Below are 14,864 nucleotides of genomic sequence, written 5' to 3'. Positions count from 1 at the left end.
TTTCTTGCTGGTTCTGCATCGTTTCTATTTTGTGCTAAGAGTTGAATTGTTTATTAAATCCCTCTTTTTAGGTGTCCGTGTTAGTCCGCCTAGACCTACAGCAATACCACGACATCAAGGATAAACCTGGCGACGCCTTTTACATCCGAGCCGGCTTCGACCGATGTGCTAAAATCACATCCACAGGTACGTTATTTAACGTGTTGCCCGGACTCTTAAAAAATAGTCAGAGGCTTCTAGAGATGCACCGAATATTCGGTTACTATTCAGTATCCGGCCCTTATTTTTATATCCGGCCGGATGCCAGATATCAGCGTACTATCTGTCTCTTCTCTATACACCTAATGTTGCCGGTCCCATATTGGGATACCCTCCTCCAATTGAGGGGGGGTTTAAATCTTCTCGAGTCAGAGGTAGAGGTTGTAGGGTTGGAGCCGGTGTAGCTTTATTTGACGTTCATAAGCGCATTGTAATATGCCTATTGACTATCTTTTATCTTTATCTTATTAGAAATAATATTAAATTCCCGTTGTCGGATCTATTTTGAGTTTTTTTTATAGGAAATAATCACGGATATTAGGAAATAATCCATGGACGTTCCAATATAAACAATTTAGAATGTTCTAAAACGTGAGAACATTACTTACAGTTAACACATGACAGTTATGCTATACTATGAATAATCATTAGTATTCATTACACAATACACTTTGAATACCTTTTTTAAATCTCTCTTTACAATTTTTACTCAACTACAGCAGAAGTATATGATATCTGGAACTAAATTTGAAATAAATCCAATGTATCTCAGTACGAGGCGCAGCGTGTATGAGGAATGTTATGAAAGTAACGGAAGCGAAAGAGGTATGTCAGGATCGTAGCAAGTGGAAATCCGTGGTCTCTACCTACCCCTCCGGGAAATAGGCGTGATTATATGTATGTATGTATGTATCTCAGTAAACAGAGTAACTCAATAAATAGTTGTTCAAATTTATAATGAAATGAAATAATTTAGGTTCGTCAGGGCAAGAAACGCAGAGCAAAGAAGCGGTGGACTTCGAATGTAAGAATTTTCTTTTAAAACGTGTGTACATGCGTATTTTTGGTGTTACTACTTGTCTTGAATCATAGACAAAAGAACTAAAAGAAATGTCTTGAATCATAGACAAAAGAACTAGAAGAAATTAGTATTTTTGTCTATGCTTGGATTTTATCTTCGCCTTGCGAGCTAGACTCGAGAATGCGAGAATCTTTTTGAACTGTGTGCTGCTATTGCTGTTGCTAGCCTATTAACAAATTTTTCACCATTTGAACATACAGAGAAACACTGATAATACATCAACCTACTTTGTGTACGTCCCACTGCTGGGCACAGGCCTCATCTCATGCAAGAGAGGAATATGGCTTTGATTAAGATACTTAACCTTGGGCCACCCACCATACAAAATTATAGCCAAAGAAGTTGGAATCTTGTTGTAATTTCAATTAGGTTGAATTTCATTTGTTCGAAAATTTTACGAGACAAATGAAATGCTACCTACTTTATTGTTAATTAAGGTTGAAATTCCATTGAAACTGAGTGTACATCCTAATGTACATTGGGCGGCACGAGGTTAAGAGAAAAAATATATTTTGTTGACTTTTGGGAACAGTCAGTACTAGTAGCTCAATGCTTTTCACCGCCAACTTATACGTAGTTAGTCCCGTTGCAATTATACTTGCTAGAAAACATGTATAGATGTGTTTTGACGACCGGTCTGGCCTAGTGGGTAGTGACCCTGCCTGTGAAGCCGCGGTCCTGGGTTCGAATCCCAGTAAGGGCATTTATTTGTGTGATATTTGTTCCTGAGTCATGGTTGTTTTCTATGTATTTAAGTATTTGTATATTATATATACCGTTGTCTGAGTACCCACAACACAAGCCTTCTTGAGCTTACTGTGGGGCTTAGTCAATTTGTGTAAAAAAAAATGTCCTATAATATTTATTTATTTATTTATTTATAGATAAAACTACGAAGGTTTTATAAAAGGTATCGTGCTAGCTGCAAATGGGACCTTTTTTGGTGAAAACTTTTTTAATCTCTTCAAGTCTAACAAACTATCATTTCAGGTGTAGATACGATAGACGAATATTCGCTGTGGTTCCGGAAAGACGAGGTGTTGTTTGTAGACAACACTCTGTTCAACGGCGCTCCGGGCTTATGGCGGGCGTGGCAATTAGACTGCAAGGGGCAGAAACGACACTGGGGCACCATACCCAGCAAGTTTAAGTGAGTATAGTTCATTGGGGTAAGTCCGAAGGCGGGGTAATTTTGAAAATGGCAAATATAAAAAAAATAAAAATAAATAAAAAGTCATTTATTGTCGCAAAACACAGTAACAAAATAAAACAAACAAGGAAAAAGAAAAAAGACACAATAAGCACATAAGTCCAATAGGGTTGCTGACTGTATAAATATATATATGTTTAATTATAACTATGTAGAAGGAGGAGTTAATTTGAACGTGACGTCGTGTGTGCGTTTCATATACACTAGTATCTAACCGTTCCGACAGTTCGAGAAAAAAAAAGAACTTGATTTTACCTGACAGTCAACCACCCTATAAGGGCAATAAGCATTAATTACAGCAGCAGTAAAGTAGCGATAAGTATACATACATCTATTAATAACTACTTATCTAATAGGTATAACATTTAGAACTATTTGTTAACATATAAATACCTACTATTTAAGTGCGACAATAGGCTCGGGACTCAGCTTGTGCCGCGAGTCAGGTGACTGCACAGCGCTGTTTTTCAGCCCGTACCAGTCTCTTTGCGTATATAAAAGAAAATATGAATTGCTAGCTATAGGGGAATACATGCCTTCATAGCCTGTATTAACATTTAAGTAGGTGTTCATTTAAATCTAAATTCCAATTTTCTACCTATAGAAATATTTGTTCACGTCCAGCAATATCTACTAAACTAGAAACTCTTTCTAGTGTAGCAACAGTACGCAAGATGCCATGTAAGCGTTGCAGCGGCGTAAGTGTTGCTAAAGTATGAAGTGTAGACTTAAGAAATATTGAGTGCCCTTACAGGGTGTCATGTACCTACCATTCTCAAATCGTAACACCTAATGTAAAATGAACATGACTGCAATATAATAAAGAATAAAGAATAAAGCGTTTCTAGTGTAGTAGATATTTGCCATTTTCAAAATTATCCCGTCTTCGGATTTTCCTCAATGCACCCTATAACATCTGTTTGTGGACAACACTCATACAGCCAGTGACGTCTTTGAGAGGGTTAAATGTGTACATAACATGCTTTTCGTTATAGAGTTGTGCCTGTGACAATACAATACAAATACAATACAAATCGTTTATTTACCAAACATTTTTACAAATGGACATAGCAGATTGAACTTATCATAAACAACGGTCATGATAGTTCAATTTAACGTGTCAAAGTCATAACATAAATAGCAATGTGCCGTTTTTAGTTTACTGAGCTATCAAAACAATGAATGTTCAAAGTTCAAACTATATATGTAGGGATTTCTCTCTTTTCGTATTTTATTTTTTGAAAATTTGTCTCCCTGTATCCACGATGAACGGTTGGCAACTGTCAAAGGTTTGCATAGATGGCGCCATCATAGCTTGCCCCTTTTTTTAATGAGATTTGGCTTAAAGGGCTGGCATCCAGGGCATTAAAAATAAAATTTTGACACAATTCTAGGGTTTGACAGGGCAAGCTATAGTTCGTTTTTTTAGCATTAGAAAGAACTTGAAAGAAGGTAAGCAATCTTGACATGTCTTTTAATTGAAAAACGCTTTTTAAAAATCAGTAACTATTATGAAAGCAGAAGAATATAAATGATCGTATTAGATTCATAATTGTTACATATTTGCCGTAACTTATTTTTAAAATGTGTTTTTCAATTAAAAGACACATCAAGATTGTTTACCTTATTTCTAATGCTAAAAAAAAACGAACTATTATATTTTATCGAATATTTCGAATTGTAAATATTTTGCATATCATCCCTAAGGGTTGAAGAACTACTTCGACGTTCCATGGGATCTCTCGACGGCGAAGCGCAAAGGCGGGCCTCGAGCACCGCGAGGCGCTCTTTCTTCCGCCGAAAGAAACATCGAGACAGCAAGGTACGATTTGAGCGTAGAAGCTCTGGCCGCGTAGCCAACATGCCAATCGCTTAAGCGGCAATTACACTTCGTCTGCATGCGGCGACCGCAATAGTAGTTTATGCAACAGTGATATAATAAGGGAACCAATTATGAGCTGTTGCATACATTACTTTTTCTATGACAGCTGCAGATTAAAAAAAAAGAGTTATTATTAAAAAAAAAGAGTTATTATTAAAAAAAAAGAGTTATTATTTAAAAAAAATTGAGTTATTATTTAAAAAAAAAAAGAGTTATTATTGTAAATGAAAACATACCTCTTTCAATCAAGATGATCGGAACATGTATCTTTAAAAAAAATAAAGCAGTTGTATTATACTCATAAGATGACTGCTAGCAGTCATCTTATGAGCCTATAGACAAAGCATTCAAATGACATTGCTTTAGATATCACTGTCAGTCATTTAATTGACACATTTAAGTGCTGGAGTAGAAAAAATTGTAAAGAACACGTTAGTCGGTCGTATTCGGGGATCGACAGCTGCCAACGCTTATAAGGCGACCGAAGCAGTGTATACGACATCTGTCCGCCTTATTACCGACAGCGGCGACCGCAGATCATTTGATAAAGTAAAACCTCTATGCAAATGTACTCATTATATCGTTGGCATTGGCCACTTATATTTGAAGTTGTCACAAATAACATTCGGCCACCGCATTAGGCGGACAGACTAGTGTAAAGACGACGTTCGTTGAACGAATCCATTCAAGAGTCATGCGGTCGCCGTAGTAGACGGACAGACTAATGTGAAGACGACGTTTGTTGGCCTAAGTAGTTTAAAATGAATTCGGCGACCGCATTAGGTGAACGACGCAGTGTAATTGCCGCTTTACGCTCCGTAGTGATCGAAACGCAACTGTCACTGTCGCACTAATATGGAAGAGTGATAGAGAAACAAAGCGATTCGATGGCGAAGCGCAAGCGATTGTCACCTTGGCTAGGCCGTCTGTTTGAGCGTCGCTGCGCAGTTGCGCCAACGTTGCGTCCAGCAGCTGCCAAAGAGTTTGACGAGACGCCGACGCTCGGGTGACGCTAGTGTGCGGTGGCCCTAATGGGTCTTACCCTCGCTTTTGGCAACCTACAGAATACAAAATCGTTTATTTGTCCAACACAGGTATGGATAGTACATAACTACAGATCTTATAATATTACTGTTGTATCACTATGTTGTGCCGTGAGGTGTACAATTTTTTGTCATTAATGGACTGTGACTATCAGTGGCGGCGCGTCAAACATATCCATAGGCAAGCCGCCTAATTTGGCTTACATATTTCCTTTACAACTCTGCTCAAACGTCCAAAAACAGGCAAGCCGGTGGGAATCGGCTTTTATGGACGCGCCGCCACTGGTGACTATATACATGCTGTAGTGCACAGTTACCATTAATTATAGTCTAACAAAAATTCGCTTACACTATAATATGTTTTGTCAACTAAATATTTAAATACTTTACTTTTAAAACTTGTCATATCCTCTAAATTTCTTAATTCATTCGGTATTTTACCTAATACAAATAATTGGAAAGGCTGGTTTTTACGAAAGCGACCCGTCTGAACTGAACGTCTAACCCAGAGGCGAAACTAGACCGTATTGGTAGTCATCTATTCACACACGAAATTCTGTTTTTGTCTGACATCAATTTGTCGGCATCTTTGTTTTTTTATGCATTTTCCCTGGTTTCTCAAATATGATTAACCGATTTAGGAAATTCTTTTTCCAAATTAATTTCTCTCGAAAGCGACAATAGGTGAAATAAAACTGCTGATGAAGACCTAGTAATATATTGTGAAGCCTGCTCTTTATAGAGTAGTATTAGGAAATACTAGCGGCTTCGCACGGGTTAACAAATTATACACCCAAACCTTCCTCAAGTATCACTCTATTCATAGGTGAAAGCCGCATGAAAATCCGTTTAGTAGTTTTTGAGTTTATCGCGAACATACAAACAGACGTGGCGAGGGACTTTGTTTTATAAGATGTATTGATTAATATTTTTGGTATTTATAGGAACTGGCCTCGTTTTCCAACACGGAGCTGGGATGCTGGAGTGATTCTGGCGCGCTCGTCTCGCACGAGACGTTGCTCACATATCAGCGTGTCGAGAGGTTGCACTGTAAGTATTTCTATCAAACAAATAATACCACGATATTCCGTGATTTGTCCGTGAAGCGCTGGTGGCCTAGCGGTAAGAGCGTGCGACTTGCAATCCGGAGGTCGCGGGTTCGAACCCCGGCTCGTACCAATGAGTTTTTCGGAACTTATGTACGAAATGTCATTTGATATTTACCAGTCGCTTTTCGGTGAAGGAAAACATCGTGAGGAAACCGGACTAATCCCAATAAGGCCTAGTTTACCTACTATACTCTGGGTTGGAAGGTCAGATGGCAGTCGCTTTCGTAAAAACTAGTGCCCACGCCAATTCCTGGGATTAGTTGCCAAGCGGACCCCAGGCTCCCATGAGCCGTGGCAAAATGCCGGGACAACGCGAGGAAGATGATGATTCCGTGATTTGTCTCCTTAACCACACGCACTTGCGATTGAGCCGCGACGGTGCGCCGCAACTTAGTTTTTGTATGCAACCGCGTATCCACGTAACATTATCTTCCCGCTGCCTAAAGTTGTCAGTGCCTTCTCCAGTACAGATCTAGTTTTGGTTTAGGAAAAGGTGCCGTAATTTGTTTGTTTCGTTCAATTTTGAAACCAAAATCGATTATCAAAAACTTTCTACACTTGAAACAATTTTCATGTACAGTCAGCAGCAGATGTTGCTAGGCGGGCGAGGTGGTCAAAACGCTTAGCAACTTCTGCTGCTGACTGTATATGTATATACGACTGTAAACGATTTAACCATCGAACCCCGGTTAAGGAGAAAATCTAAGGACGTGGGAGGTCAAAGGTCAAATAACACCCTTAAAACCCTTTACGGCACCTTGTCATCACCACCATAGAGAAATAAGTAAGACAAGAGTGCTCACTCCATACATCAGTTCAGACTATTAATTTCAGTGTCTACATCTAGCATCGAGTAGCGAAACTGTCAGTACTGCTACTTGACAATAGATGTAGCACCGACCGGAAAGTCTTATCTCAACAGCATAAGACTTTCCGGTCGGTGCTACATCTATTGTCAAGTAGCAGTACTGATAGTTCCGCTACTCGATGCTAGATGCTAATAGTCTTTTTGGTACTAAAACTGATGTATGGAGTGAGCACTCTATGTATTTTTTCTCTATGTCACCACTTACAGCATCTATTATTGTTATACTATACTACTTAAAATTTTGTCCAGACGGCAGCCATCGTCCTGTTGTAGTTCTCGGGCCGCTCCGTGACTGCGTCGCCGCGAAACTGATCTCTGATTGGCCGGGCGTGTTCGCTCGCGTTCGTCCCGAACCAATCGCGGTCCAAGGAGCAGCCTTAGAACGAGCCTTGGCGAGAGGCACGCATTTAGAACCAAGACCGAGAAGGGATTCTACGCATTTCGACTGTATACCGCTGCAGGCTATCAAGGAGCTCGCTGAGAAGGTAAATATTACTATAGTTACTATGCAGTACGCGAAACTGATCTCTGACTGGCCGGGCGTGTTCGCACGCGTCCGTCCCGAACCAATCGCGGTCCAAGGAGCAGCCTTAGAACGAGCCTTGGCGAGAGGCACGCATTTAGAACCAAGACCGAGAAGGGATTCTACGCATTTCGACTGTATACCGCTGCAGGCTATCAAGGAGCTCGCTGAGAAGGTAAATATTACTATAGTTACTACGCAGTACGCGAAACTGATCTCTGATTGGCCGGGCGTGTTCGCTCGCGTTTGTCCCGGACCAATCGCGGTCCAACAAGCAGCCTTAGAACGAGCCTTAGCGAGAGGCACGCATTTAGAACCCCGGCCTAGGCGAGACTCGACGCATTTCGACTGCATACCGCTACAGGCTATCAAGGAGCTCGCTGAGAAGGTAAATATTACTATAGTTACTATGCAGTACGCGAAACTGATCTCTGATTGGCCGGGCGTGTTCGCTCGCGTTTGTCCCGGACCAATCGCGGTCCAACGAGCAGCCTTAGAACGAGCCTTGGCGAGAGGCACGCATTTAGAACCAAGACCGAGAAGGGATTCTACGCATTTCGACTGTATACCGCTGCAGGCTATCAAGGAGCTCGCTGAGAAGGTAAATATTACTATAGTTACTATGCAGTACGCGAAACTGATCTCTGACTGGCCGGGCGTGTTCGCACGCGTCCGTCCCGAACCAATCGCGGTCCAAGGAGCAGCCTTAGAACGAGCCTTGGCGAGAGGCACGCATTTAGAACCAAGACCGAGAAGGGACTCTACGCATTTCGACTGCATACAGCTACAGGCTATCAAGGAGCTCGCTGAGAAGGTAATATATAATAATAATAATGATCTTTGACTGGCCGGGCGTGTTCGCTCGCGTTTGTCCCGGACCAATCGCGGTCCAACGAGCAGCCTTAGAACGAGCCTTAGCGAGAGGCGCGCATTTAGAACCCCGGCCGAGGCGAGACTCGACGCATTTTGACTGTATACCGCTGCAGGCTATCAAGGAGCTCGCTGAGAAGGTAAATATTACTATAGTTACTATGCAGTACGCGAAACTGATCTCTGATTGGCCGGGCGTGTTTGCTTGCGTCCGTCTCGAACCAATCGCAGCCCAAGGAGCAGCCTTAGAACGAGCCTTGGCGAGAGGCACGCATTTGGAGCCAAGGCCGAGAAGGGATTTTACGCATTTCGACTGTATACCATTGCAGGCTATCAAGGAGTATAATATATTTCTCATCTACTTAGGGTCAGGTGGGGTAAATATAAAACACGATTAAAAATAAGACTTAAGTTTTTAACGCTTAAAAACCTATTCTATTTCATTCCTATTCCATATAAAAAGAAGCCTTGTGTTTATAGACTTTTTAGGATTCCGTACCTCAAAAGGAAAAAGCGGAACCCTTATAGGATCACTCGTGCGTCTGTCTGTCCGACCATTCCCTTCTATCTCCGAAACTACTGGGTCTACATTTTTGAAATAAATACACAAAATACGAGTAGTTCTTTACCTATAGATGACAGGAAAACCTATGTGCAGTCAAGCGTGAGTCGAACTTAATTACTTAGTTTTTGATCCGACCCCTACGGGTTTTTTCACATAAAAAAAAATACATTATTAAAAATTGGGTAATGTACGACACCCTTGGAACGCAAGTGCGTCTCGCACTTGACGGGAATTTAGTTTTGGTTGTTTGTTTGTTTGTTTGGTTGTTTGTTTAGACTTTTTTTCTGATCTGATAAACAATCTAATCTGTTAACACTGATTTAAACTTTCACGATTTTTACACATTATTAAATTATACAACTAGTGCGCAAAACGTTCAAGCGGATAAACAAGGCCAAGTGCGGGTAGTTCGAAAAACTCGCGCGGTTAGACGATGCTGATGTCAACTTAAGCCAGTCTTCTCCGAGACCACGGGGACAACGCCGTCCTCGAAACGTCGGAGGTAAATCTTAAAACTTAGATACGCGATTAAGTCCCGTTGTATAATTTAATAATCTAATCTGTTCTTTCTCAGGGCATGCATTGCATCCTCGACATAAGCGTGGCGACCATAGAGAAACTCCACAAGCAACAGATGTACCCTATTGTCTTGCTCATAAAGTTCAAATCGTGCAAGCAAATCAAGGAGGTCAAAGATACCCGGTACCCCGCGGATAAGGTGTCCGCTAAGGCTGCGAAGGAGATGTATGAACACGGACTGAAGATTGAAAATGAATACAGAAGTTATATCTCAGGTAAGAGTTACACTGGGAAATAGGCTACATGACTAATTTTCATTTATGGTATCAATCGATCGGGTTTGTTTTTAGGATCAAATGTCTATATGGGACCCATTGCATTAAAGTAACACAAAAGTCAGAAATTGTAGTCAAAGGCCGACAGTCGCACTTCACTCGCGAAACGCCCTATACAAAACGGCAAGGGAACGTGACGTCAAGGTCTCTGGGAGCCCATCTTGTAGTATGGACAAAACAAGAAAATTGCGTTTTTGTCGGTGAAATATTGCGTTTATGTATGTATATAGTTTCTCTACAATATTTTTTTGGATGAAATGTAAGGAATCGAATGGTACCCTTACTTTTATCGTTTTTGGAAGTTTAAAAAAAACTTAAATTTTGAAACTTTCAGGTCCTCTATTTTTGTAATTTTTCAATATATTATTTTAATATCCACATTATTGTGATAAATTGCTTGTTTGCCATCTATTTTACTAGATTTTGTTATAAAATTCAACATGTGTCATCATCCCTATTACTGATGTGTCGTTGAAAAATTTCCAAATTTGCGAAATCTGTACAAGGAAACATTTCAGAAACTTCTCATATTTATGTATGAACTTTTCCTTGTCTCCTGTGAAATTCCTCATAATTTCTGAGAACGTTTCCTACTTTTTGGAATTATTTATCGTATCTTGTACATTTTTAGGGTTCCGTAGCCAAATGGCAAAAAACGGAACCCTTATAGATTCGTCATGTCTGTCTGTCTGTCTGTCCGTCTGTCCGTCTGTCCGTCTGTCCGTCTGTCCGTCTGTCCGTCTGTCTGTCCGTCCGTATGTCACAGCCACTTTTCTCCGAAACTATAAGAACTATACTGTTGAAACTTGGTAAGTAGATGTATTCTGTGAACCGCATTAAGATTTTCACACAAAAATAGAAAAAAAACGATAAATTTTTGGGGTTCCCCATACTTCGAACTGAAACTCAAAAATTTTTTTTTCATCAAACCCATACGTGTGGGGTATCTATGGATAGGTCTTCAAAAATGATATTGAGGTTCCTAATATCATTTTTTTCTAAACTGAATAGTTTGCGCGAGAGACACTTCCAAAGTGGTAAAATGTGTGTCCCCCCCCCCTGTAACTTCTAAAATAAGAGAATGATAAAACTAAAAAAAATATATGATGTACATTACCATGTAAACTTCCACCGAAAATTGGTTTGAACGAGATCTAGTAAGTAGTTTTTTTTTTATACGTCATAAATCGCCTATATACGGAACCCTTCATGGGCGAGTCCGACTCGCACTTGGCCGCTTTTTACTTGGATACGTGTTCCAAATGTGTATATATGTGGACGTAAAGTTTACAAATGCACAACAATAATAATGCGATGTTTATTTCCTGCCTAAATCTATTTTATTTATAATGTTGACTTAAAATGGCAGGTAATTTACATCTCATTCCAAAGGCGCCTCATCACCATTGTTCTAAACTTCTAAAGTGACCTCAAACCCTTTTTAGGGTTCCGTAGCCAAATGGCAAAAAACGGAACCCTTATAGATTCGTCATGTCTGTCTGTCTGTCTGTCTGTCTGTCTGTCCGTCTGTCCGTGTATGTCACAGTCACTTTTCTCCGAAACTATAAGAACTATACTGTTGAAACTTGGTAAGTAGATGTATTCTGTGAACCGCATTAAGATTTTCACACAAAAATAGAAAAAAAACAATAAATTTTTGGGGTTCCCTATACTTAGAATTGAAACTCAATTTTTTTTTTCATCAAACCTATACGTGTGGGGTATCTATGGATAGGTCTTCAAAAATGATATTGAGGTTTCTAATATCATTTTTTTCTAAACTGAATAGTTTGCGCGAGAGACACTTCCAAAGTGGTAAAATGTGTCCCCCCCCCCTGTAACTTCTAAAATAACAGAATGATAAAACTAAAAAAAATATATGATGTACATTACCGTGTAAACTTCCACCGAAAATTGGTTTGAACGAAATCTAGTAAGTAGTTTTTTTTAATACGTCATAAATCGCCTAAATACGGAACCCTTCATGGGCGAGTCCGACTCGCACTTGGCCGCTTTTTTATATACTGCTTTAAACTATTATGATTTTTACACTTGCACTTCAGAATTAATTACGTGGTCCTCGAGAGGATCAGTTTCTTGTCAGTCAAATAAAAAAAAAAACAACAAAACGAGCATATTACTCACAAAACATGTTTGTCCACAGCCGAAATCCCCGCAGGCGTCAACATAGCGTACATGTGCACACAAATCAAAGAGGCAGTCGAAGAGGAACAGAACAAGACGCTCTGGGTCCCCTCCGTGCAGGCCTGACCCCTGCCCCCCGCGCCCCGCCCCTGCCCCAAGTCCGTCACCTTCTGCCCTCACTGTAAGTACGAGAAACCCTACCACCTCTCAGACCGCGACCTACGCTACTACTCAGACCCGGGACGAGACCCCAAAACGAAGAAAAAACCCAAACAAGACTCCACCGATAGCGACCTAAAATACTACTCCGAACCCGACGCCAAAAACTACTTCGAAATCGACTACGAATTCTTGAAAGAGCTGCGGAAAATCGCTAGACACAACTGCCCTAAATGCAGACGTAAAAGATCCAGAAATTATAAAGAAACTAGAAAGGAGAAAACCAAAAAACCGACTAGACCTAAAGCGACTTACGTGTATTGCAATGGAAGATACCATAGCGATCAGGAGCATTGCCAGCTATGCTGTCGCGTTTGTAACAAATCTACAGACACGCTTGATTCTATAGATGATGATCAGTACTCCCTTGTGTCTAAAAGCTATAGCTTACCTTCTAGTCGAGCGACCACTAGCTCTAGATCGCGATCGACGCCTAAAAAAACTAGAGAGCGGAAGAATTCCACGCAATCCATAAAATCTGTTTCGTTCTTGGAATCCAGCAATGAGGAGTCTAGGAAGGATGAACCGAACTATACAGCTAAGAGTTTCACTAACGATTTAAAACAGTTTCTGCTGAAACCGACTCCACCCCGCTTAAGTTTAAGAGACAAGTTTATAATCAGCTTCAAGCAAGAATTCGAAGCGACCAAAAAATCCCCAAAACTCAAAGCGATTAAAGGTCTTTGGAAATCCTATTAAGAGGAAAGGGAACGGCCGCTCCTCTATACAAACGTAGTCCCCATTTTCCTCTCTGGATATTGGCATTATGGAAAATATTTTGATGTATATTAACCATAGCTATGCCCATACGTTTGATTTTTTCCGGTTATTTGACTATTGTAAAATTTAGCAGTGAAAAACATACTTCATACCAATTTTTAAATGCTCCTAACTCTTATAATAATTTTTAAAAATTAAAAAATAAAAGTACGTAGGGGCATAGAGTTAGACCAAGATAAGTCTGCAACAATTTTGATAGCACACGCAGTACAAGTTTTATTTATAGGTACGTCACTATTTCATAGAAGTTTGACGTTTAAAATAACACTTGCACTGCGTGTGCTATCAAAATCGTTGCAGACTTATCTTGGTCTAACTCTAGCTTTAATATACAACAATTTGTCAAAATATTTTTTATAATATTATCCAGAAATGGAAATGAGGACAACGTTTGTATGAAAACTTTCGTCTTAAAATCGCTCTTACCTTGGTGCATTTAAAGAATTTATTTGGTGCTTATTTGGACGCACGTCCCGTTATTTAATTTGGAAACAACGTGAGTGTTCAGAATGGTCTAAAATCGTAGTAAACCAAGTATTTGGTGCTAAGTACTCTTTTATAAGCTCTGACAAGCGTTATACTCTACAAACTTCAAAATGCCTGAAACTACAGACAGTTTTCAGTGACACACTAGAGTTTTTCTCGTAACTATTTGCTATAATCTTTAAAATGCCTAAATTTAGATGTTTAGACGCATTTTTCTTATCTTGCTCGTAGTAGTTTAATCTCTTAACTGAAAAACATAAAATATACTTATTTATTCGTATGTAATAAACAGAGATCGGACAAATTGGCGTCATTGCTCGCAATAATGTGGACATGACTCCAAAATTGATTAAATAATTAATCATTTAAATAATTTGAGGTTTAATTTTGATTCCTAATCAATAAATAACACAAAGATTTCTCATAATGTAAATTTATTACAGAAATAAATCAGAATGTTTTCCAAATTTTCTGTAAGTACTCATTTTTTTTATATCAAAAATATATTTAAGTGCTATTTATTGACTAGGGAACAAAATTAAATCTCAGGTAAAAAAATAATAAAATTATTTAATCAAATTTGGAGTCATGTCCACATTATTGCGAGCAATGACGCCAATTTGTCCGATCTCTAGTAATAAATAATAATTATGGACTTGACGAAAATACGAATTTGTAACATAGGTTTGCACATGGCCGCTGAAATGAGTAGCGTAAAAATCACGGTGTTATTTCTCTCATATTTTCCGTAGGTATACGCTTGATAGCGATAGTAATAGCTAAGTATATTTTTAAGAAAAGAGAGTCGAGTACAATGGCGTTCAAAAGTGCATGGATAGATGTCGACCGTAATGCCTTAATATTACGGTTGAAACATGTCCATGCACTTTTGAACGCCAGTGTACCTAGTACCTAACTGATTCTATTGTCAAGAGAATATTTCGAAGCAATAATGCGTCATGCGCGTCAAAAATTATCTCGAAAAAAAACTTACATTAAAAAAAAAATTATAAAAAAATAAAACGTTTTTTTGACTACTTCATTAGCATAAGTCTTTTAGCTTTTAAATCATCGGGTTTCCATAGAAAATTAATAAAAATATAAATATTTTCTATGACATTTAGCTCATAGTAATTTAAAAAAGTAAAAGTAAAAGAACAAATGAGAATTTAACGTTATTATGATTTTTA

The 14,864-nt window shown here is 39.2% G+C and overlaps 2 protein-coding genes across 2 annotated transcripts in view; both read left to right on the top strand.

The window, feature by feature from the left end:
- The window catches only part of LOC134653933 (disks large homolog 5), a 45,622-nt gene extending 33,276 nt beyond the window's left edge, over positions 1–12,346 (top strand). The window contains exons 23-29 of the mRNA XM_063509303.1: positions 72–186; positions 2,111–2,270; positions 4,038–4,152; positions 6,200–6,305; positions 7,482–7,717; positions 9,765–9,984; positions 12,209–12,346. Of these exons, the coding sequence (XP_063365373.1) occupies positions 72–186; positions 2,111–2,270; positions 4,038–4,152; positions 6,200–6,305; positions 7,482–7,717; positions 9,765–9,984; positions 12,209–12,315 (1,059 nt within the window). The 3' untranslated portion in view covers positions 12,316–12,346. The remainder of the gene's footprint in view (positions 1–71; positions 187–2,110; positions 2,271–4,037; positions 4,153–6,199; positions 6,306–7,481; positions 7,718–9,764; positions 9,985–12,208) is intronic.
- Positions 12,316–13,107, top strand: LOC134653932 (uncharacterized; the record flags this gene model as incomplete). The annotated part of the gene is made up of 1 exon (XM_063509302.1): positions 12,316–13,107. A coding segment is annotated over one exon (792 nt), but the record flags the coding sequence as incomplete, so codon positions are not given.
- Positions 13,108–14,864: the final 1,757 nt, after the last annotated feature.

Source organism: Cydia amplana, chromosome 14 (assembly GCF_948474715.1).
Source record: "Cydia amplana chromosome 14, ilCydAmpl1.1, whole genome shotgun sequence".
NCBI lineage: Eukaryota > Metazoa > Arthropoda > Insecta > Lepidoptera > Tortricidae > Cydia > Cydia amplana.
Note: the sequence above shows the minus strand (reverse complement) of the source record. Positions and strands in the feature narration are given on the sequence as shown.